Genomic DNA, 26,539 nt, shown 5'->3' on the forward strand with positions numbered 1-26,539 from the left:
GTTCTTAAACAATAACAATTTATCTTGATAGATTACATGCTGTGTTTTTTCATTTTATTTTAATTAGCTATTGTGGAACCAAATTCTCCTTTGTTTTAGCCCTTTGAATACTGTTTAATTACAGTTATCATGCCAGATATCTTAAAGGTTATTTTACCAATACAGTTTCATTTAACATAAGCCATATGGAATCAATAGCCCAGTTTCCTAAAGTGAATGCTTGGAAAATCTTACATTCATATGTTAAGAGTACACATCCTTTCCTCATTAGTTGGAAAGTACAGGGATTTTGGCACAGGTTCTGTGTGGAAGCATTGTGCAGCTTTTATATGGATTTTGTTTTTAGCCTTTGATGACACTGTTTAGAATAGGAAGTATCTAATAAGTCAAGCATTTTGTCTAATGTGCTGCCAGTGTGTTTAATATATGCCTGGAGGTCTGAAACATTATCTTCTCCACTACAGTAATATGCATTTAATTCTCTGAAAGCAGAAGGTCGAACTTTTAAAAAGGACTCAAAGTACGTTTTCAACTACAATAATTTAAAACATATGGGAGAGGGGACCAGAGTAATGTACAATTGGTTTTTATGGTTTAATCATGATCATGTTAATGCACACCAGTAGCTAATTAAAGAAAACTTTTATTGTTCATTTTAAATGGGTTATGTAAAGAGTAAAACTGATATAACAAATACTGCCCAATGATAAATGTTTCTGTTATAGTCACTAACAGCAAGCAAATATCGCTGTTTTTGACAACTTAAATTATTAGTCCCTTTAGCCTAGAGTAAAGCAAAAGGTCTTTTTTAAAGCTATGATATTGTGAAGTTTTCTTTTTCCACAAAGGAATGGTAAATTGATGCCCAAGTTTATGGCCAGGCACACTTAATTAACTGTAAAACTTTACTCATTAGCTGGCCAAGTGTTCTTCAATTTAACAGATATATCTTCAGTGTTCTAGTAATACCTCAGCAGATTTTTTTCAATATCTACAATGTCTTGAAAGTTGTAGCTTATTTATTTCAATTATAAAAATATTATTTCTGCAGCAAGGGAAAATGACAAATCTTGGTTTTGAGCACACATTTTCAGAAACCAGGCTGCTAAGCCTGGGTACACCATGATTTTTTTTAATATAAAAATCACAGCTTTTCATTTTTGGATGACACAGCCAAATTCCATATTGCTTGGAATGTGCCTGGGATGCATTGCCATCTGACTTCTGTTCAGTTATCTATGCAGTATGAGGGGTAGTCTACACTGCTTTTGCTGCTTATTTATTTCACACTACCAGTCTCCTTAATAGCAGCTAGAGATTCATGTGGCCATAACATTTAATAAGTTTTAACAGTGACCTAACATAGCTGATTTTTGATAAAATGTTTAGCGAATTGAAATGGGCGCTGTATTTTCTTCTCTTCCTTACGGAGGATTGCTGTTTTCATGTTAACCATTTTAGGTGGCACTAAATTCACTTTATGTAAGAAAGAGATTATATCAAGAGTTTTGAACATTTTTTGTGTTATGGACCCCTTTGGCAGTCTATTGAAACCTGTGGACCCCTTCTCAGAGTAATGTGGGGTTTTTTTAAATGCATAAAAGAAAAAAGACAAATTTTATTAAAATTTGGTTGTCAAAATATTTTTTTTTAAGTTCTTAGACCCCAGGTAAAGACAGCTGTGGATTACTATTTTTTAATTTTTTTTAACTGAACTTGTGATTTTATTGCAATAGAGAGCTCTGTTGCAGAGAAAGTAGACTTTACTAGGGCAGATCAGCGCCTGCTCTATAATTTATATGATCTTAGAAATATGAGGTATAGGGGCAGCTAGGTGGCGCAGTGGACAGAGCACTGGTCCTGGATTTAGGAGGACCTGATTTCAAATCTGGCCTCAGACACACAACGCTTACTAGCTGTGTGACCCTGGGCAAGTCATTTAACCCATTTGCTTAGCCAAAAAAAAAGAGGCACCGATGAATTAAGTGATTTGAACTTAATCAGATCTTCCTGACTAAGAGGCTGGCTTTCTATCCATCGTACTATGATGCCTTAACCAGCAGGAGAAAATTTAACACTGACATCTAGTTGAATGTTTTAAAACTCATTAATATGTTCTTGCTTTTCAATGAATGAAGCAGCTTTCATTCTAAGTGTTCCCCACAAGTTCACAAAATTTGATGGATTGGGGTCTGCCATAACATTTAACCCGAAGGATTTTTTTGTTTGAAGCATATCTCTATATTTCAGGGATCCATAAATACTTCTACTCATGTAGCTCATATACCCTCTCTAATACTTTAGTAGATAGTCCTTGTGAATGGCCAGGTCTAAAAAAATAATTTATCACCTGATGCCCTCATTCTGGAGTTGAGCATCAATGAGTTGGGTAAGGTTGGGTCTCTGGATCACAAACACACCCACTGTTACCCCAGACCCTTCAAGCTTTGTAGGACTCACGGCTCCTGTATTTGCCAGGTGCAACCTCTGAGAACTCAGGTTCACCTGCCTGTCACAGTGAGACAAGGTGTAGGCTGTTAGTGAAGGAGGCAAAGCATCAGTAAAGGGCATCCGATCCTCTGTCTCTTGAGCCTTATCTATTGCTCTTCTCATGACACTTATGTGAGAATTAGAGGCTGATACTATACGAGGAGATGCATTTCAAGTGTTTGTAATGTCAGTTTTGAGAGCTTAAAAAATGTTACTGTTGTGATCGTGATTTTCCTAGTTTTACTAAAGGTGGTTTGCTGGTAAAATGATTACAGCTGCATATGTACCTCTTCTAACTCATTACAACCTCTTCCCTGATTCCAAGATAGCAATACAACTACTGGTTCTCATGTGACGATGAGGGAGACTTTACTCCTTTGTGTGATTCTTTTATTAAATATGGTTATTTTAAATTTTTTCCTTTTTATTTCAAAAATAATAATAATATCAGTCTTCCAATTTCAAGACAAAACTGTATTTTTCCTAAGAACTACTCTTTCTTTAATCAGTTAAGCATAGATTTAACTTACTTAAACTTGCCTTATACTACTATTACATTTTTCATTGGTAGCCTAAAAACCGTTTCACATTTAAGCCCTTTAAAAGGAAGTTGATTAAAATTGGAGAAACAACATGTGAGTCTATCAATCAACAAGCATTTATTAAGCTGTTATGAACCAAACACTCTTGGAATGCACTTGGGATATAGATACAAAAGTGAGCTCTCATGCCTTCTAGAAGTTTACATTCTATGGGAATGTTCACAGAAAAGTGATTACAGGAGATATACACAGTAAATACACTGTAATTTGGGGTAAGGAAAAAAGTGGCAAGAACTTAATGAGAAAATGCAAGACCTTGAGCAGTAGTTCTCAAATTGGGACTTGAAGGACCTAGAAAAAGGTGTCTAAGAGCACACTTTTTGGTGGGGTGTATTGACGTGTTGTTTCCTGGATTATAACTGCTTTCCTTACACAGGTCATGTCCAACCCATCCCAGCTTCCTTTCCTCTCATTGTTATATATAAGGGCTTGTTTAGAGTAGGAGTGGTTGATGAATGGAGGAGTCATGGAATCAAAAATTGGGAGAGCTGATAACACTGAGCTAAGGAAAAATACAGCTTTAAATAGCTAAATTTCCCTTGATAATTATTTTAAGTACCTGTACTACTGTAAAGCATATTTCCAGGTATTGATATTAATATTTACAGGTGATAGGTTACATATTTTTCCAGTGTGTTTATAATTTGGGAAAAAAATTTTTCCCACACACACACACTTCCTACTCCAGAAAATCTTACAGGATGGTTTTATGTTATCAAATACTATTTTAAACATAATATTGTCCACAGCTTAACACAAGCTACTTTTGTCAAATATTTTACTCTTCTCAAGTGGTACAGCTTCTCATGGATATTGTTTTATTTTAATTCAGAGTATGAGAGACATAAACTCCAAATTGTATGTTAGAAACTAGAAACCCATATTTCCTCATTTCCCCCTCTTGTACTTTTTTGGCCCTCTAAGGCAAGTCATCATTTCTTTGGAACGGATGCCTACTGTGTTTTCATGAGGGATGACTACATTAGAGGTTGAATTTGGCAGATTTTTTTATAATTCCCTATTCCCCATCATGCTTAGTATAATTGTTTGCTAATCAAATGGACATAATTTAAGTATAACTTATAAAATGATTTTAATATTTTCCTTTACAGATCTCCAAACAAGAACAGAAAAACATGGATCTGCCCGATGGGGGCATAGCAGAAACCTCTTCCCGTTGCAGTGGAGCCCAAGACAGTGGCATTGGTAGTGACAGTGTCAAAATTAGGATTGTTCAAATAGAGCAACGTAGTGGTGCCAGTCAGCATCGGATTGCCCGTCCTTCTCACCAGTCATCAATTGTGAAAAATCTAAATTTTATTCCCTTTGACATATTTATTACTGCAAGTCGAATCTCTCTGATGACCTACTCCTGTACAGCTTTACCCAAAATGAAAGCACAAGACCAGAATGATAGTGACAAAGTTGGCAAGAGCTTGTTAAACCTACCAGTGACAGAGTCAGAAGGTAATAGTCAGCCCAGCCAGACTTGTATTTCTAAGGTGACAGCCGATGACCTCATAAGCAGTAGCGTTTCTTTCCCTTCTGGAAGAAAAATAGGACTTCTTTCATTAGAAAATCTCCATTCATCTACAAGATCTTCTGCTAGACAAGCCCTTGGTATCACTATTGTGCGACAGCCTGGACGAAGAGGAGCTGGAGACTTACAGCTTGACCCGTTCCTGTATCTTGTGGTGTCTCAGCCTTCTTTGCTGCTTAGCTGTCACCACCGAAAGCAGAGGGTGGAAATGTCCATTTTCGACGCTGTGCTTAAGGGAGTAGCCTCTAACTACAGGTGTGCAGGTAAGAGCTGTCACATTTGCCAATATGTAACCACTGCTACAATGAAATTAGTCTTCATTTCCAAAATTTTAGGATTGATCAAACAAACAAAAGCAGCCAGTAGGCCAAAAGGCACTCCTCTCCTCCCCTACAGATATTGTGAAGTTCATGTCTCATGGCTGAATCAAATTTAACAGTGTAGAGTGGTTGAAATATCATAAGATTTAGCCTGCAGGTCCTTAGTTTTTGTTGTATGACTAAACATTCAGTTACAGAAAAACCAAGGGCTGTACCATTCCAGTGTTTTAATAGAATAAGAAAGTCTTAGTAAGTTCATGGTGAGTTAGTCATAAAGCTATTTCACAACTAAAACCAAATATTTTTTCTATATAAATATAGCTTACCAAATAAAAGAAGACCTTAAGAGATGTGAGAAAGGTGCTATTCTCATTTTCTATTTACTCATTGTTATAAAAGAATCAGGACAAGCTCTGTTTTAGCAAGAGGGGATTATTTAAAAATTCCTAAAAGTATTTTAGGGATTTTTAAATAATGAGAAAAAATTATTTAAAGACCTTTAAAATGACCCTAAATTATCAGATAGGTCTATTGGTTCTTTCTCCCAGCAATGTTAGTAGGATTTTCAGTATATCCTCAGTACAATATTTTCACAGCTTTAAATTCCTCTTTAATGTAGTGAATACAGAAGTCATTGTGAGCATGTTTTCCTCGCCATATTAATTTGTACACAATGGCATGTTACTTTGTTTTTCATCTTTTTCATATGAATGTCATGTATCTATCTCTGGCTAGAATATCAGCTCCATGAGGGCAGAGTCCTTTATCTCCTATTTGCTTCACCTTATACCATTTTGTCACAGCTCATCTCTAATTGATCACTTTTTCAATATTGTTGAGAGGCTGAATCTTCCTACCCTGAGCTTTATTTCCCATGGATTCAATTATTTCTGTGCTGATGATTCTCAGATCTACTTATCTAGCCCTAACCTACTGGCCTCTAGTCTCACATCTCCAGCTGTCTTGGAGATCTTGAACTGGATGTCCCATAGATATCTTAAACCCAACATATCCAAAAGGGAACTCAATTTCTTTTCCCCCCAGATTTCCCTGTGACTGTTGAGAACACCACCATTCTCCCTACCTCAAGCTCACAACCTAGGTGTCATCCTTGATTCCTCACTATCTCTCACCAATCTGTTTCCAAGACCCATCAGTTTTTCTTTAACAACATATTGAATGTGTCCCTTTCTCTCCTCTCCACCACCTTAGTTCAGGCTCTCATCTCCTTGTACCCGAACTCTTTCAGTAGCCAGCTGATCAGTCTGCCATTCACAGCTACTTCCCCCACTCCACTCCACTCCATTTACCACTCAGCAGTCAAAGTGATTTTGCTTAAGTATAGGTTCAACCATGTCTCCCCATGTACTGCTCCCCCCCCCCTTATACGTATGCACTCAATAAACTCCATCAGCTCTCTGTCACCTCCAGGATCAAATACAGAATCCTCTTTTTGGCATTCAAGTCCTTTATGACCTGCCCCTCTACCTTTCCAGTCTTCTTTTACTTTATATGCGTGTGCACGTGCACACACACACACACACACACACACACACACACACACACCCCATCATATTCTTCTAAACAGTAACATTGTTCCATAAACAAGACACTCACCCATCTCTGACCATTTTCACTCTTGGGCTGCCATCCCTGGAATATTCTTCTTTCTCATTTCTACCTTCTGGCTTTCCTTTAAGTTCTAGCCAAAACCTCACCTTCTTAATTCTAGTACCTTTCTTCTGTTGCTTCTTTCCTATTTATGTTTTATATATTGTGTTTGTACATAGTTGTTTTAATGTTGGCTCCTCCATTAGATTATAAGCTCCTGGAGGGCTGGGACTGTCCTTTGACTTTCTTTGTGTCCCTCGTGCTTAGCACAGTGCTTGACACATAAGAAGTGCTTAATAGATGCATATTGACTGACTGACTGACTACCCATAACTTCCCTAATGCTAAAGAGCATTTTTTTCTGTATCTGGTTTCAACAAACACTGATTAAGCACCTTCTATATATAGTATAGAGTGAGGGAGCAAGGGTATGGAAGTCCCATCATTGAGCTCATAGTCTCATAAGTTGATATGACACATTTACAAAGAATTATAATACATGAAAAGTCCTTAACAGCAAGTGCTATCAAGGTCAGGGATCATAGGATTACTGACCGAATCTGGGAAGACTTCATGAAAGAGATGGCATTTGAACTAGGTATTAAAAGGTGTGTGTGGAGGCAGAGCCAAGATTACCGAGTAGTACGGAGAAATATAGCCAAGTCCCCCCCCACCACACACACATGCACAACATACTACCTCCATATAGAACTAGAAAATGCACCAGACCAAGAACTGATTAGAAAATCTAAGGGAAAAAGTAAAATGAGCCCTTTTCCCAGCCCAGGTCAGCATAGGGAGACAGACAGAAAGGTCTGCAGACACTGGGGATGGGAGTCTGGCCAGGAACAGCAGCAGAGAGCGTTCCAGCGCAGAGAGAGGCTGTGCACCAGCTAAAGAAGAGGTCCCAATCCAACAACTCGAGGTCCAGTCTTGTAAATGGTGCAGGAAGAGATGTCAGCTAGAAGCTTAGTTACTCACTCCCCAGTTCCAGGTCACAGATCCAGGGTTGACTGAGAAGGTGACCTGCCCGTAGATATGGCATTCCAAGGTGAGGAGCAGTTGTGAGCCTTAGGTTATGGACCTAGCAAGGAGTAAGTTCAGAAACAGTGAGCAGTTGTGCAGTTCTGACTCCGGGAGCATAATGGGGTCTCAGTTTCTACCTCCAGCCCAGCATTGGAATAATAAGGCAGGAATCCCAAACCAAAAGAGAACCTGCAGTTTTCTTACTCTGAACCAGCAGATCTTTTCAACTGTCTAATAGCAGGTAAATTCAGCAGCAGCGTCCTGAAACTCTGACTGAGACAAACCCACAGATGTGTTGTTTAGTCTCAAGCCTAAGTCGGGAACTTGTAGCACTCAAACCAAGAGGGCAGAAATTAGAGTTCACCCAGGAGCACTGAAAGCTTCTAAGTCCCAAGTTTTCCCCGAGATCCTAAGGTAGCTCAATATTCAGTAACCCAAGAAAGCAGCAACATCAGACATTTCCTCTAGAAACACACAGAGCACTGTCGTCATATGAAAACTGAAGTCAAGAAGTAGGCTAGAAGAATGACCAAACATAAAAAACCATTATGGTGATAAGAATGGTAAGATGCACACCCAAAAGAAGAGAATGACTCCAAAAATGTACAAGCACATCTTCAAAGAAAAATATAGTTTGGGTGCAAGTTCAGCTAAAATAATTGCAAGAGCTGAAGCAAGAGATTTTTGGATTTTTTTTTGTTAACTTTTTTTATAAATTAAATTTGAAGATTAGAAGGGAAAAATTGGAAAAGTAAGTGAGAATTATAAAAGAAAAAATTAGGAAGGGAATCAACAGGTTGGCATAAGAGGTGCAAAATCTTTCTCAAGCAGCAAACTCCCTGAAAATTAGAACAGACCAAATAGGAGGTTAGTGACTCCTTGGGACAAAAAGAATTAATAAAACAAAGCTAAAAAGTAAAATAAAATAGAAAAAAAATAAGGTATCTCATAGCAAAAAATAACCAATATGAAAAATCAAGGAAAAATAATTTAATAATCCACTGGATTACCTGAAAGCCACAAAAAAAAACCTGAATACTGTATTTCAAAAAATAATAGATCTCTTAGAACCAGAAGACATAATGGAGCTAAAATCATATGATCACCTCCTGAAAGAAATTCCCAAATGAGGAATCCAAGAACATTTTAGCCAGAATCTAGAACTTCCAAATCAAAGAAAAAATATTGTAAGCAGACAGAAAAAAAGAAAAAGAATTCTAGTCTTGAGGCACAATCAAGATCACATCAAATTTAGTGATCATCACTAAAAAGAGTATAGAGCTTAGAATAAGATATTCCAGAAGGCAAATATGTAGGTTTATGACCAAGAACAATTTACCTAGCAAAAATGAGAAAACAAGTTATGGTGTATTAAATATGATGGAATACAGTGATGAAAATGATATCAGAGAAACTTTGGAAAACTAATCGGAAAATATGTTGTGAAGATAATAACTTTTAAAGACTTAGAAACACTGATCAATGGAATGACCAACATTCCAAGTCACTAATGATAAAACATATTACCCACCTGCTGACAGATGATGGATTCAGAGTGCATATTGAGACATATTTTTGGACATGGCCAAAGCAGAAATTCATTTTACTTGACTATATATGCTTATCAGTAGTTTTGTTTTTCTTTCTTTCTCAGTCTGTGGAGAAAGGAAAAAGAAGATGGGTTTTTGCTGATTTTAATAAAAATTTAAAATAAAGAGGGAAAATAACATTGTCTTAAACAATCATAGGTATGATTTCAGCAGGTAGAGCTGGAGAGTGTGGAGGCATTCTGGCAGTCAAGGGACAGTGTGAAAAAAAGGCACAGAATCAGTGATAAATAATTATAATAAAAATAACAACTAGCATTTATATAGTGCTTTAAGGTTTACAAAGACCTTTACAATTATCTGTTTATACTCATAACCACTCTTAGAGGTAGTTCCTATTATTATGTCTATTTTATAGATGAAGAAACTAAGGTAAAGAGAAGTTAAATGACTTGCCTAGAATTATACAATTAGTGAATAAGACCAGATTTGAATTCAAGTCTTTTTCCTGACCTCAGGATCTGGTGTTCTGTCCACTTCACCACTTGGATATGTATGGATGATGGTTGTCATCATATTTACATAGAGCACAGCAAAAATGGAGAGAAGTAGGATAAAATAAAGATGGAAATGTAGGGTAGTACCAGATTTAGAGTGCCTGAATGCTTATTAAAGGAAATTGAACTTTATTTCGTAGGTAGTAGGAACCAATTGAAGGATTTTTGAGGAGAGGAATGACATGGTTATAGCTGTGCATGAGGAAAATTAGTCTGGCAGAAGATGAAAGATGGATTGGGGGTAGTGAGAGAAGGGGAACAGTAGAGGTAGAAATACCCACCAGGAGACTTCTGCAGTAATTCAAAAAGATGATAATGAAGACCCATACTCATGTAATGATGTTGGAAATAGAGTTGGAAAAGCTACAAAAGACATTTCAAAAGTAGAATTGGTAGGACTTGACAGTTAAGTACCTGACAGCTGATTGTATTTTGGAGGTTAAGGGGAAAATAAGAATCAGAGATTATCCAAACAGTTCAAATGGAGGTGGCTGGGTAGTGATTCCATGGACAGAAATGGGGAAGAAGAGAAGGAAAAGCAAGTTTGGGAGAAAGATAGTAACAACTACTACTTATAGCACTTTAAGGTTTTAAGTACTATTTCTTACTATTACCCTGTAAGATTAATAGTGCTATCCCCATTTTATAGCTTAGGAAACTGAGTCTTATATAGCTTCTTAAATGCCCATTGGCTTAAATGCCCCATGGGTAATAAATTTTGGAGCCTGGATTCAAAATTAGATCTTCTGACTCCTGGTTCTTATGCTCTTTTCCCAGTACACAACACTGCTTCTATAAAAAGATGATTTAGCATTTGAAGCTAGAATTGCAGTGAAGGCAACTGATACTCTAATTTCTGCTGAACCTTGCCACTGTCTTTAATTTGAACTAGTATATGCACAGAAAACACTGAGGTCTTGGGTTCTAAATTGCACATTTGTAAATTGAAAGTCTGGAGCCTGACCCAAGCTTATGTGAAAAAGTGGCCTGAAGTCAGTAAGATACTGTATTCAGAGAACCATAGGATATTGTCGTGGGAAAAAGGATCCCAGAAAAAACTCATTTTCATAGGGGAAAAAAAGGTATAATTATTTTATATAATTTATATATAATAATAATATAATTGTTTCTGATTCTGCCACTATAAACTGCAAGAATAGAATGATTTTTAGCTTAAGTATGAGTAAATGAATTATATTTTCATATAGCCAAAGCATTTTTGGACTTGGAAGAGGCCACAGAAACCATGTAGTCTACTAGAGTCCCCGCCCTTTAGGATGTTTGAGAGCTTTAACAAGTTTTCTACTTTTCTTATTAATGGTAATAAATGCTAGGGTAGAGCTACTGATGGGTAAATTCTATGCTACAACAGAGTTACAGTTAAGGTTCCAGGTACTGCTATTTACTAACCCCATGACCTTGGATAAGTCAGTTTGCCATTTGGGCCTGAGTCTCCTATAACGTGAGAGGGTTTGACTAGTTGACTTCAAAGCCTCCTTCTAGTTTTATGGCTTGGGTAGTGCTGATTCAGCGCTATGAAAGTCTTTATTTACCTTTCACTGGGTTTCTCTTCACAGTCATTTTATGGCATTCCCTTTTCTAACCACAAATGCATCTGCTTGCTGACATCTTTATTTCCTGAATATTCAAATAGACATCAACACATGTTATTGAGTTTTTTGAGAAGGAAAGTCAGTTATTTAATTTTGGAAGAACTTTGAAAAGGCCACATGTTAGCATAAAATGAGCTTAGGAATGAGAATCAGAATCCTGGGTTCTTGTCATCATTCTCTCCCTCTCTAGCTGTGCCCTCTGATGAAAGTCCCTTTACCTCTTGGGGCTGTTTCCTAAGCCATCAAATGAGGGGGATGGGGGACCAAGTAATCTGTGAGGTCCCTTCCAGCTCCAAAGTGCTGTTATTCTATAATCATAAAAGTTTGAATCCCAAAATGTCAAAGTCCCCTATAGTTCTATTAAAGTACCACCTATTTTCATGTTTTAAAGAGTAAATGCTTTTAAAAATAATTTCAAGAAATACAGTGAGAAAAGGAAAAAAAAATCAGTAATGGCAATAAGTAGTTAATGAAGATAATTCATCAGTCTTCCTAAAATGTGATCTTGGCAAGTTTCAAATTAATAATAGGTAAATGTCCTCTTCATCATTAACTACCCACCCTCATGTGATAAACTACCTTTGACTAGTTTTTCAGTATCTCAAACTAATACCAGACCCTTATGTAAGTAGAACCATTGGACAAAGAGGGTTTGCTGTCTTCATTTCCTGTTACGTGATTTTTTTTCCTTGCTAGAGTTCTTATTTAGCAAGCACTTTTCTCCTAATCAGGTAACATAATCAATAGTATACCATTTAATGTAGCTTCACAAAGCCCTGTGATTTAGCCAAACTTAACCTGCCTCCAGTGAGAGAAAGCGTATGTCAAATGTACTAATGACCCATTTGCAGTTATCTTTCAATTAAACGGAACAGTCAGATTCCATGTGTGCCACATGGGAGGGAGCTGGAATCAGTAGAGTAGCAATCTATCACTGTATCCTACACTGCAAATATGTTGCCTGGCACAATGAACAAAAGTGTCCTTAAATGTGACACCAGTGGTTGATTTCTGTTTTCCTGGTTACCAAGAAATAGAAAGAGATTTCTGACATTTTAAATGAAAAAAAAAATCCAAACCTGTTCTCTGCCTCTTTAGAGCTTTCTCCCCTAAAGTAGGAATTTATTGTTTTCTGTAAGATGACGAGAGTGGCAGTAGGCCAGTAGCAATTTTAGCCCATACGCTTGGGGTCATGTGATGTTCCTATTTAAGACACTACCGAAGTTACTATGTGGATAATGGGATTTCCTTTTTGAGGTGGAGGAGATGGGTAGATGAGATTGTTTTTAAAAAATAGCAATACAACATGGCTTGTAATATTTTATTGTTTTTTATGCAAGTCATAAATTATTATTGCATGTGCTCATATTCCTTTTTATGGAAATCATATGGCAACAAAAATTAAACAGAATTGTTTCATTCTTTCTAAAAAAGACTATATTAACCATTAATGGCAAGTTATAAATTATACTGAATGCATCTTTTCTCCAGAGATCTTTAAGTATTTTATAATCAATTAACTTTGATTTTATAAAAGGAAAAGTTGAATCACATGAAGACTGAAGTAGCTTGCCTTTTGTTGTGATCCCTCTTACCTAGCAAAGTCACAAAAAAATGAGAACCTGGGATTCTGAGACAACTCTGAAAGAGAATCCCAGTCCTCTTCAAATAGTATGACTCTATGTGTGATAAGAAGGTGTCTAGCCAAAAACAATGGCCTTTCTCTACCAAAGATAAACTTTAGAGGAGTTTTTGCCTTTTGAAAAGTCTGGTTCCAAACCAGGGTTGGTAAATTTGAGCATTTTACTAAGTCTTCTCTTTTTGCAAGCTGTGTCAGATCTTAGCCAGGTCCAAAGAGCCAAAACTTAAACTTACACCTTTAAGCAAGTAATCATTTTAATAAAAATTGAAAATACAACTTTGTGTTTGTTCAGAATTGCTTGAAGTTTTTAAGACTAAGCAACAGCAGGTCAGTAACAATATGACTGATCTGAATGAAGAAGTAGTAAAAAATAGTAATGGTAAAATGTGTCAGGTACCAGCTTTTTTAAGCTACCTGTCACAGTCTTATCACATAGTCTTCATAGAATTATAGAATTGGAGAGCCTGAGGGGGCCTCTAGTCCAACCCATGTACAAAGAAATCTCTATAACATAACCCAACAGATGATCATCCCCAGCCTCAGTATGAAGAATTCCAAAGGAGAAGTCGCTACCTCTCAGGCCACCTGTTCTACTTTTAAATAGCTCTGATTATTAAGAAACTTTTACTGAAAGCAAGCCTAAATTTGCTTCTTTTTCCATTTTCATCCATTAGAGGCACCTAGGTGGCTCAGTGGCTAGAGTGCTGGGCTTAGAGTCAGGGGAACCTGAGTTCAAATCCAGCCTCGGATAATCACTAGCAATATCACCTTAGGCAACTAAGGCTGCCTGAGGTTCCCAGCGGTAGAATGGGGATTAATAACAGCATCTACCTCCTGGGGTTGTTGAGAAGATCAAATGAGATTTAATTAACACAGTGACTCGCCCATAGCAGATACTTAATAAATGCTTGTTTTCATCCTTCCTTTGCTCTTGGTTCTGCCATTTGGGGACAAATAAAATAGAACTCATCCCTCCTCCACATGACAGCCCTTCAACTTCTTGAACACAGATGCCACATCCCCTTGACTCTTCTTTCTCCTGGCTAAACATTCCAAGTACCTCAGCCTGTCCTTTACATTGTGAACTTTAGACACTTCTCCATCTTCTCTGAACAGTCTCCAGTTTATCAGAGTCTTTCTTAAACAGTGGTGCTCAGAAGTAAACACAATACTCCAGTTGAAGTCTGACAAGGTCAGGAATACAATAGGGTTAGAAACTCTGTGTTCCTAGGAGCTATGCTCTTCCTGATGCAGTACAAGGTTGCCTTAGCTGCACTAAGTTTTTTTGCATTACTAACCCATATTGAGCTCCTAGTCCACTAAAACCCCCAGATCCTTCTCCAAACAACTATTATCTATCCATGTCTCCCCTATTTTGTGTTTTGTGAAGTCATTTTTTTGTACCCAAGTTCAAGACTTTACATATATCCCTATTGAATTTTATCTTATTAGATTCAGCCCAAATGTTCTGTCCTGTCAAGATCCTTTTGACCCTCCTAAGTAACAGCTTTCCATCTTACGGAATGGGTTATATAAGAACATCCTCACAGAAAAGTGATATAACAAATAATAAGCAAATATTAGTTTTTTTAATTCAAAAGTGAAAACGAATGCTAACAAACATATGTCCTCATTTGTCTTAAATATACAAAATCTATTATGTATCGTGTATCATAAAATGATCTTTCAGTTGGAACTTTATTGCATGAATATTAAACATCTCCTAACTGATAATCTCTGCCTTTCAAAGTCTTCCGCATTCTTTAATGCCCAGCTGATTTATGTTTCATGACTGTTTTCCTTATAACCCCTACCTTAAAAAAATGAACTTATAATGAAACTCCCATCGTGAGTCAATTAGCAAGCATTTATTAAGTTCCTACTGTCTGGCTAGCATTGTACCAAACATAGAGGATGTTAATACAAAAGCCAGACAATTCCTGCCCTCAGGGAACTTATATTCTAATACAGGGAGACCAGGTGGGTTTTGGTTTAGGAAGTCTTTAAGACTGTGTGTTGAGCCTTGGGAGCGTTAATTAACATGCCACTTCTAAGCAAGACTTTACTGATTTGATTACAATTCCTAAAGAAAGAGATTGAAAGCCCAAGGTCGGGTTTCAGGGTATATGTATGATGATAGTCAGCTAATAGATTTGAGCTGTATGAGTTTTCAGATCATATACTCACCAATCATAACAGCACTAACTCCAAAGGAGGAGTTCCAAAGCAGGGTGGGTTAAATCCCCCTAGTTTGTGGTCTCTGTAGGTTGATTGGTCTGGAGAGTACCTTATTATGGCGTATAATCCTGGGCTCTAGAAAGCAATGCCAGCAAAATGTAGGTCTGGAGGACTTAAAAAGACTTCCAAGTACCAATCCTGGAACAGATTGCATACCAGTAGTCTGGTGGACCAGTTGTCTGACTAAATCAGGTAGTCTCTCACCAAGTTGGCTGTAGGTTGGTAAATTTTTTGGACATAGAAACTTGTTTTTTATTCTGACCTTAACAAACATCACATTAAATCAGCATTCCCATTTCCATAGTAAAACAGTAAAAAGATTGCACGAGAAACTGCAAATCTCCTTTTTTGGTGCAGCTTTCTCTTAAAATATGTAATAAATTCAATCTGTAGCTTTCAGAGTTATCCAATTGTATGTGCTTCTTTCTGGCTTTCTGTTCTCTGCATTAAAAATGCTTCAATGACTCTCTTTTCTAAAATTTTCCTTCCTTCCTTTTTTTTTTTACTGTCCTACTCCTATCTGCCCTCAACCTCCTGTCATCATCATCACCACCCTCATTGAAGAAAAAAAGAAAAATCAAGCCATTATAACAAATTTGAATAGCAAAACAAATTTCTGCATTCCTAGGGTCCAGAAATGTATCATATTCTGCATTTAGAGTTCATCCCTCCATCCCCTCTCTGTAAAGGAAGTAGCATACTTCATCATCAATTCAGAGTTCTCAAGTCTTTCAGAGCTGTTTTTCTGTGTAATGTTGGTGTTGTTGGATAATTTTTTCTCCTAGTTCTGCTTATTTCATTCTGTATCAGTTCATACAGGCCATCCAGGTTTCTCTAAAACCATCTATTTCATCATTTCTTGCAGCACAATAATATTCCATTATATTTATGTACCATAATTTGGTCAGCTATTCACTGATAAGTGGGAATCCCCTAAATTCTCAGTTTTATGCTATCAGAAAAAGAACTATTATGAAAAATTTTGTACGTGTAGATCATTTTCATCTTCCTTTGATTTCCTTGGGGTAGAGACCTATTAGTGGTAATCTAGTATGATAAGTGGCTAGTTTTTATTACCAATCATTTTAATACTATAAGATATCTTTAATACAAATGATCGCTTTTGATTGCCTTTTTATACTCATTTACATAAATATACTATTTAGTGCTTTTCTGTCTAACTTGAATGAATTAAAAAAAATCAGTGGATTAATATGGGTTTAAAAAAAATAAAATAATACGAAAACAGCCTTTTTCCCTTGATGCTTCTCCTATCTGGAACAGCCTCTAGCAAAAATGATGTTTTCTGCCAGTATCTTTATATGTAGCAGCTGGATTATTGGCCATCCTCATTTAAATAAAGATGTATGCAGTTGTTTTTTAACATAATCTTATTAGTTGTGTTTATAAATATTTTTAAATCAGTATTTGTTTTGTTTAAGGTAATGTAGTCCAGATTTGTAGTTGCCTCATTTCTTGAATATGCTGCCCAAGGCTGCCTCGAAAAATCATTTTTCTTCTTGTTTGTTTGGGGGTTTTGTTTGTTTTCAAAGAGGTGACTCTGCCATCTGGTCAATTTTGAAGGAGTTGAACCATCCTTAGGGTGTGTTTCTAACCCCCATATTCCCTCCTTTAGTACACACAGAATTAGTCCAGATCTTATAACCAGCAACTTATTCTTGTGTACTGAGAAACATTGAAGAAATTTGACTTTTAAATGTCTGCATCTATCTTCTTGGTTTTTCTTTTCCTTTTTCTTCTCTTTATTATCAACTACGTTAATAAACAGATGTTTAGGTGAAACTACATAAATGACACCTGATAGTGAGAGCAAATTTTTTTTTGCATGCAATATCTGGGTACCAAGATCGAAAATCTAAAATGTGTAACCTCTTTATGCATCTTAAGATACTACATTTTTGTAGATATCTTAATGCTCTTTGTTTTAGGTAAACTATTTTAAATGTAGGCATGTGATTGACTGAGGCCCTTATGACCTCAGTGTAATTATTCATGGCACAGCTTGAATATGTGCAACTGCAGTAGTTGGCTTCTTCATCCCTGTTAGGAACAGGACTGCAGAAAAGGTGCCAAACATTTCAGTAAACGCACAATTGAAAACTCACAAACTGGCTTCTCACACTTCATAAATCATAACTTGATTTCATTTAGCAATTGTAGCTATAAAAAAAAAAGGATTGAATTACACTTTTTTTGGAACTGAAGATTTTGCTAATATGCCTGGAAGGACTTAGAATTAACCTGTGACTTGAATGCCGTGAAGATCAAGACTTGAACATACATGTATAAAATTAGTGCCCTCCTTCCCATCACCACCTTATAGTCATGTATGAGTTCATATATGTGTAATACGAGTACACATTGGCATGTATATACATGTATACACACACACACATTTTATCTCCCTACCCCCACCTCCCCATTAGAATGTAAAGTCCCTGACAGTGAGTACTATTTCACTTTTATATTTCTGACCTTGGTACTTAGCACAATGCCTGGCACATAGTAAGCCTTTAATTAACGTTTGTTGATTAATTGATTGCCATTATTACCTTGATGAGAAGTACCAAAGAAATGGAAACCTTGGAGAGGCCTAGCCACTTGATCACTTAGAGTTGTGTAGGGAGAAAGCTTGGATCAGAACAGGGAGGGAAGGAGCTTTGAGCTGTCATAACCTGTGTCTAGACTCAACTCCGTTACTGTTTTACCATGTTCCTGAGCTTCCTCATTTATAAAAAGGAAATGATCATAATTGTTCAGCCTCATTTCTCAACCTTTTTCAGTCAGGTCCTACCACTCAACTAAAACTACTGTCACCAGGGTTACTATTGAATACTTTACTGGTAAATCCCATGGCCTTTCCACTTGATTTTTCTTTCTTTTTTGCATATATTTTTATTTATTCCATTAAATGTTTCCCAATTACATGTAAAAAAATTTAACATTCATTGTTTTAAAATTTTGAGCTCCAAATTCTTTTCCTTCCTTCCACCTCTTGAGAAGGCAAGCAATATGATATTGATTATACATGTGAAGTCATGCAAAACACGTTTCCATATTATCCATGTTGCAAAAGAAAACATACTCACACACACAAAAAGAAAAACTATGGGGTGGATGTTGGTTGACGCCTAGTTTCTTCCAAACTGTTTTCTAGTTTTCAAAGCAATTTTTGTCAGATGGTGAGTTCTTGCTCCAAAAGCTTGATCTTCAGGTGTATCATATACTAGATTACTATAGTCATTATAATATTTACTCCTGTGTATTGTGTACCTAATCTCTTCCTAGGATCCACTACTCCATTTCTTAGACAGTACCAAATTATTTTGATGATTACTGCTTTGTAAATAGTCTGAAAACTGGTACTGCTCTGCCGCCTTCCATCATATTTCCTTTTCATTGATTCCTTTGATTTTTCTCTGACTTTTGACACAGTCTGTACCCCTGTTCTCCTCTTGGATATATTTTTTTCCCTACTTTGGATTCTATGACAATTTCTCCTTGTTTGTTCTCCTGCTTATATGTCTGCTCCTTCTTGTTATGCTTTTCTGTATCATCATCTGTGGTCTTTTCCTCTCCCCCATCCCCCACCCCATATTGATGTCTCCTCAGACTGTCTAGAACCTTTCTTTTCTCCCCTCTTTATTTATATACTCTTTCTCAATGATATAAACATTCTAAGGGGTGGAACTGAAAAGAAAGTATGTTTCAGGAGTGGGGGACAGCCTGTGCAAAGGCACAGGGATGGAAGATTTACATGGAAGTGCCTGGTAGGCTAGGATATAAATTGAACAAAGGAGAACAATGTAAAATAAATCTGTAAATTCTAGGAATTTAGCAGCAGTGATAAATCTGTTTCCAGTCAGTCCCCTCTCCTATTGATCTTTCATATCCTGCCAATTGAATATTTTTTTAAAAAAAATAGGTATGACCAAACCCAGATGTTCTTGGGAAAAGTGTAGTCATAAGACGTCAGAGAGTATAACCCCCTCATTTTACAGATGAGAACGCTGAGGCCCCTGTGCCACAGTTCACACAGGTATGTAGTAGCATTAAATGATATTGTGACCCAAGCCTTCTGACTACAAATCCAGTACTCTTTCCAGTTCACCAAGCTCAGGTGTGGGGTACAGGAAGGGATGCTGATGGAGCTGGAGATTGGTAGGTCTACCTTATGGCACAGTGTGCATTCACATCATGAGAACCTTGGGGACTATGGCCCCTAGTAGCACAAGGAGCTTGGGAGCCCATTTCTTCATTCTGTTTTCTTTCCTTTGACAGAGGTTCCTGGTCACAGCAAACAACCCAAATTCTTAGTCATTCAACAGCCAGTCAACAAGCATTTATTTAGCCCCTTCTATGAAACATTGCAATGACAACTTAAGAAGAATTTGCTCCTATGATAAAGAGAGAGAGAGAGAGAGAGAGAGAGAGAGAGAGAGAGAGAAAGAGTAGAGAACTACCTAGACTGACTGTAATAATGAGGGAAGGTTTTGTAGGACTTAGGAAAAGAAAGGGGCCCAACAAGTCTTATGCCTTTTATGTTTTTGGAAGTTGAGAGAGAGACTCAGCTGCTTTCCCTTTCTGCTAGTATCTTTACAAAGCCAGGAAATTTTACTTAAGTCATTTAGCATTGCTAGAGCTAAACATAAGCCTGGCTGCCAGCAGTGACTCCATGGGATTTCACAGATGGAAGTGGAGTGACCTAATACAGCAGGTCCTCATTCAGAATACTTTGTTTTCAAGTACAACTCAGATCTCTCATTAAAGGACACCTTGTGAATCAAAAAAAAATTTTATATACACACACACACACACACACACACACACACACACACACACACACACACACACATATATATAAAATATGCCTTTTCTTTGCCAGGGCACACACAGAAGGGTTAAATTAAAGGGCTAGCACAAAGGTCCTGGGCCCTAGACTGGCAGGGACAAAGGGAGATCAATTCAATCAGCACCCAGTTAATTTTTCTCCACTACTTTGTACTTCTCCGTTTTTCTTCTATATTCCCTTCATTGACAATAAACTTCACATCTTCCTCTTTTACTACAAAAAGTGTCTAGATCTCAAACTTGAAACTGAATGAGAATAGAAACCTTTTATTAAACATTTTAAAATCACTTACAAATTACTTTTTATACACTCCTTTTACAGATTAACTAGAAGTCTAATATGTGGATCACAGGGATACTTATGTAGGGTTTATTGCCCCCTTTCTATCTGAGTTTGACACCCCAACTCTAGCTCAGCTGTGCTAAAGTGACCAAAAGAAAATAGAAAAAAAGGGAGGGAGCCATGTATGAACAGGCAATTTTCAGAAAAAGAAATCAAGGCTCTCAATATATACATGAAAAAATGCTCTAAGTCATTAATGATTAGAGAAATTGAAATTAAAAGAATGGTGAGATATCACCTCACAGCAATTAGATGGCTAACATGACAGAAAAGGACAGCAAGTAGAAACTGGAGGGAATGGGATGGGGAAAAATTGGGACACTGATGTACTTTTGGTAGAGTTGTGAACTGGTCCAACTATTCTGGAGAGCAATTTCAAACTACTCCCATAGGGCTATACTCTTTGGCCCAGCAATATCTCTACTAGGTCAGTGTACCAAAGAGATCAAAAGAAAAGGACCTCTGTGTACAAAAATATTTATAGCAGTTCTTTTTATAGTGGCAAAGAATTGGAAATTGAGGGGCTGACCATCAATTGAAGAATGACTGAACAAGTTGTAGTATAAGATGGAATACTGTTATACTATAAGAAATGACAAGCAGAGTGGTTTCAGAAAAACCTGAGAAGACTTATATGAACTGATGCAAAATGAAGTGAGAAGAACCAAGAGATCATTGTATACAGTAACAGCAATATTGTAAGGACAATTGACTGTGAAAGACTTACTCTGATGAATACAGTGATACATGACAATACTAAAGGGCTCCCAATGAAAAAATGTTTTCTACCTCCAGAGAAAAAACTAATAAATTCTGAGTATAGATTAAAGTATATTTTCTTTCACTTTATTTTTTGTTCCTTTTTTTTTTGCAACATGGCCAATGCAGAAATGTTTTGTATGATTTCATATGTATAATAAATATCATATTTCTTGCCTTCCCTATGGGTGGGGGGAGGGAATAGAGGGAGAGAGAGAATTTGGAACTAGAAATAATTTTTTAAAGAGAATGAAAGAAAAACAAAACACCTGTTAGAAACATGGATAATCAAGCAAAACGGATTTCCTCTTTGGCCTTGTTAAAACAAACAAACAAAACACAAAACATTTCATCATGATTTCTTAAGAATAATGGTTGCTTACTATGCTGACCAAAGATTCTAATTTTTTCAGAGTTGTTTTTCCTTGTCATATTGTTGTCATTGTATAAATTGTTTTCCTGGTTTTGTTCACCTCACTTTGCTACAATTAATACAAGTCTTCCCAGATGATTTCAGAGAAACTAAGAGGTTCCTTCATTTTTTTTTTTATAGCACAATAGTGTTGCATCACATTTATATTCAGGGGTGGGCAACCTGTGGCCTTCTAGGTCCTCGGGTGTGGCCTTTTGACTGAGTCTGAGTTTTATAGAACAAAATCCTTTTATTAAGGGTATTTGTTCTGTGAAGTTTGGGTTCAGTCAAAGGGTCACACTTGAGGACCTAGAGGGCCACATGTGGCCTTGAGGCCACAGGTTACCCACCCCTGCAACTTGTTCAGCTGTTCCCCAATTTAAATGAGCACCCTCTCAGATTCCAGTTTTTTGCCACCTCAAAAAGAGCTGATATAAATATTTTTCTATCCCTAGGTAGAGTATATTTTGCTTAAGGCTAATCCCTCCCTGCTTCTAATTCCCTCTTCTCCCTTCTCTTTCCCTCCTATTTTCCTACTGAGTGAAATGTATTTCTGTGTTCAGCTCTGTGTGTGTGTGTGTGTGTGTGTGTGTGTGTGTTTTCATCCTTTGACCAGCTCAGATGAAAGTGAGGTTCAAGTGTCAGCTGTTCACCCCACTCTTCCTTATTGTTTACATAGATATCTACTTGTGTACCCTCATTATATAAGATAATTTTCCCTAACCTTCCTTTCTCTAGTGTATTCTTCCTTTCTCTTTCCATTCTTCTTTTAGTTCAGCTAACTCTTCATTTCCCACCAGCTACATTACTTAGTTCTCAACTCCACCATCTTCATTCACAGTCCCTGTCCCCAGGACAAGCTCATCAACAGTCATCATCACTGAGATTGCTTCAGCATGAGTACTCATACCTCTACTACCTTCAGTTGCCTCTCTTCCTCAGGTTGGAGGACTGGAGAGTGGAAGATAAAATGATTCCCAAAGACTTTCTTTAAAAAGGGCTCAAAAGCTCAGCCAACTCTTTATTTCCTACCAGCCACATTGTTTGATTTGGCTTCACCATCATCTTGCCCTTCTGCCTCCCCCCAACCCTGCTTTTCAGCTTTCTTTTGTGTATTATCTTCTTTCATTAGATTCCTTGAGTAATCTCCTTGAGTTCAGGGACAGTCTTTTCTTATTTGTATCTCAAGTGCTGGGCGTAGTGCTTAACATAGAGTAGGCACTTAATAAATGTTTGTTGTATTGTATTGTAAGATCATCATGACATAACAGATCCACTCCCAAACCAGACTCTGTTTATGACTCCTGATGCTGATGGGGCTCTAAGGGACATGCATATCCTGAGTCCATATTAGAATGCAAAGAGTTTAGCCTTGTGTATAGTCCCTTATGATTGCTCACTTATGTTTATTGTTTTAATGTTTCTGTTGACTTCTTTGTTTGCCCTACAGAGTTTTTATGCAGTTCTGGTCTTTTCATCAGGAATACTTGGAAGTCTTTTTTTTTTTTTTGAATGATTCATTTTTTTTTTCCTCTGTAGGATTATACTGTTTTTCAGAGTCAGGTGTTCTTGATTATTAGCCTTTATCCTTTGCTTTCTTTAATATTGTATTATAAGCTTTCCATTTTTTTTATAGTGGTAACTGTAACTAGCTCCTCAGTATTTGAATTCTTTCTTTCTGGCTACTTGTAGTAGTTTTTCTTTGACCTAGAAGCTCTAGACTTTGGCTGTAATGTTTATGGGAGTTTTTATTTAGGAGACTTGTTTCAGAAGGTGACCAGTGGATTCTTTCTATTTCTACTTTGTCCTTTGGTTCCAAGAGATCTTGCTAGTTTTCTTTTAAGATTGTTTGTATTATGGTCTATTTTTTTTTTGTTTAGTTGGTTTTTGGCCATGGCATGCAGGTAGTCCAACAATTCTTAAATTTTTTTCTACTGATCTGTTTTCCTGGTTAGGGGGTTGATTTTATTTTGTTTTTTGTTGAAATATGTTACATTTTCCTCTCTTTTTTTCTTTTTTTTGGATTGGTTTTACTATCTCTCGATGTCTTAGGGAGTTATTAACTTCTATTTGGTACATGCTATTTTTCTAGCAGTTTGTTGCTTGAGCAGTTTTGTACTTTGTACTGCTTTGATCTGATCTAGGAGACCTTTACGATAGGCCCCAGGGCATTCATGTTTCACTACCGTCTCTGCATTTTTCTAATCTCATCCTTCTAAACCCTTCTGACCAGGTTTAGGACCTGTCACTGCACTGCTCAGTGAACTTCAAAGATATCCTTTAGCCTCTCTGATCAAATATAGAACTCCTCTGTTGTTCATATAAATCCCTTTACAACCTGATTGTAACTAACCTTTCTTTCCAGCTTCAATATGCATTGTATACATATATGTATATATGTATATACATATATGTATATACATATATGTATATATGTATATATATATATACACATACATATACATACATATACACATATATATGTATATACATATATATATACACATACATATACATACATATACACATATTAAATCACCACATATATTTTGGTCTATCCAAATTGGCCTTCTCATTGATCATCCCACGTAAGACTCCACCTCTTATCTTTGTTCCTTTGAACAGTTTGTCTTCCATGCCTAGAATAAATTCTCTCCTTGAATATCTAAATTTTCTTCAAAGCTCAGCTCAAGTGACCCCTTCTGTGGGAAGTTTCTCTTAACCTCAGTCTCTCTACCTCACAGGATTGCTGTGTGTAGCTCAAATAAGATAAAGGTATAAAGCATTTTACAGATCATCAGTAGTGTCATCATTAGTCATTCAACAAGCATTTATTAAGCACTTCCTCAGCACTAGGTTAAGCACTGGGGTTACAAAGAAGGGCAAAGACAGTCTTTGCCCTCCAGGAGCTCACAGTTAGGTGGTACAATAGATAAAACACTGGACCTGGAGTGAAGAGGCTGTTCTTGTTGTCGTCCACTTGTACCCAATTCTTCCTGACCCTGTGGACTATACTGTCCAGGGAATTTTCTTGGGAAAGATACTGGAGTGGTTTGCCATTTCATTCTCCAGAATATTAAGGCATTCAGAGGTTAAGTGATTTGCCCAGGATCACACAGCTAGGAAGTGTCCGAGGACGGGTCTGAACTCAGATCTTCATGGCTTCAGGCCCAGCAGTCTATCCACTGAGCTATCTTGCTGCTTTCTGGAATGAGAACGACCCAAGTTTAAATCTTGCATTGGATACTTACTAGCTCTGTGACCCTCAGCTAGACACTTAACCTCTCTCAGTTGCCCAGTTTGTAAAATGGGAATAACAATAATATACCCAGCTCCCCAGATTGTTAAGAGGACAAAATGAGAAAATATTTGTGAAGCACTTTACACACTTTAAAAGTTATACGTATCCTAGCTTTTGAAGCTTTCTCAAATTTATCCAAAAAACGGAAGAGAGATATTATAAGATAGAAGGAATTATCAGATCATGGGGCATTTTTGTAGGCACCAGGGAACTAGCCAGTAGATAGGGAGAGACTGAAGATTAGAGATGGGGTGGGACTGATAAAGAGAGAAATTCATAGAAGAAGATGGGATGGAATGAGATCAGTGTTACATGTCGAGGAGTTTGCCTTGGCAAGGAAAAGGTACACTTCTTTGTGTGAGACAGAAGTAAAGAAGGAAAAGATTGTGAGTGAGGACATCGGAGAGATAAGGAGCAAAAGAAAAGAGGGACCTCTTAGTGAATAGTCTAATTTTTCTTAAGAAGTAAGTGGCACACTGATTGGCTTAAAGGAGAGGGTTCCATGGGAGGATTAAGGAAGGATGAAAAGGTATGGAATAGCTGCTGTGATAAATGGGAGAAAAAATTGAATAAGGAAAAGTAAATGGATTGCCTGGCTGCAGGAAGAGCCTAGTTAAGATCATGTAACATAAATTTAGTGTTCCCAAGTCAGCATAATTTCATGATTTTCTCCAGCCCCATTCAGCAACACATGAATAAGAGCAAAGGAAGTAGATGGTGGGAAGAGTAATCCATGGTGGAGGTTTGTCAAGGTATAATTGGAGAAAAGAAAAGAGTACAAGAGTTGAACCGATTCACCAAGGAGTTGAGATAGGGAGGGGAGGGTAGTGTAGTGTAGACAGTCCAAGGGTGACAGTTGACAGCTGGAAGGATTAGAGGTCATGGTAAAATGAAAAAATAAAAGGTTATAATCAGGTAAAGAAATTTCAGAGTCAGAACTCTATGCAGATCCAGGTTCTGTGTTCTAACCCAGGGCTTCTTAAACTTTTTCCACTGGCAATGCCTTTTCTCATTTTTTGGTAGCTGTTGCATGGCCTGATAGCATGCGCAGTGCAAAGTGAGAGTGTTTTGCGTTCAGAATCTAGGCAGCTGTGAAGTTGCTCGATGCTGCCAGAAACACCTCAGTTTCCTTACGTGTTTGATTTTTAATTTTTGGTCTTTGCACATTCAGAAACCTTTTACTGTTGCCAAATTTTCCATGGGGGTCACGACCCCCATTTAAGAAGTAACCTTGTGATTTCTTTGCTTACGATAGCAAATTTATTAGAACGCTAGAAACGTGAGCCTGTTTGTGTCTCTTACTAGTAACAACCTATGTACAAGGCCATACTCTGAGAGCAAGACTAGGAATAGCATTACTTAGTAATGGATCTACTCTAGTACTATACTCACTGCTTTAAAATCATGCATCATATTTATTTTAAAAAAAAAAAGGAAGAATGCACTGACAGCATTTGATCTTTACCACATAGGTCTAACATCTCCATCAAGTTGGTTTCAGTATTTTCTTTGAAATTACATAAATGTACTTAAGTGCCAGATTTTCATCAGAATCACATAACAAGGTCAAGAAATACAAATTCCAAGGTAAAATTTATATGCCAGTTCACATATGACAGTGTTAGTGTAAGAACATATGTTGAATATAATATGTAAATGCCATTCT

At 37.0% G+C, this 26,539-nt stretch overlaps 1 protein-coding gene across 1 annotated transcript in view; it reads left to right on the forward strand.

Moving 5' to 3' along the window:
• Positions 1–26,539, forward strand: part of VPS13B (vacuolar protein sorting 13 homolog B) — a 1,028,583-nt gene that overhangs the window by 760,250 nt on the left and 241,794 nt on the right. The window contains exon 34 of the mRNA XM_020969189.2: positions 4,205–4,895. Coding sequence (XP_020824848.1) covers positions 4,205–4,895 — 691 coding nt within the window. The remainder of the gene's footprint in view (positions 1–4,204; positions 4,896–26,539) is intronic.

The sequence above is a fragment of the Phascolarctos cinereus genome, unplaced genomic scaffold (assembly GCF_003287225.1).
Source record: "Phascolarctos cinereus isolate Bilbo 61053 unplaced genomic scaffold, phaCin_HiC Scaffold_4;HRSCAF=312, whole genome shotgun sequence".
NCBI lineage: Eukaryota > Metazoa > Chordata > Mammalia > Diprotodontia > Phascolarctidae > Phascolarctos > Phascolarctos cinereus.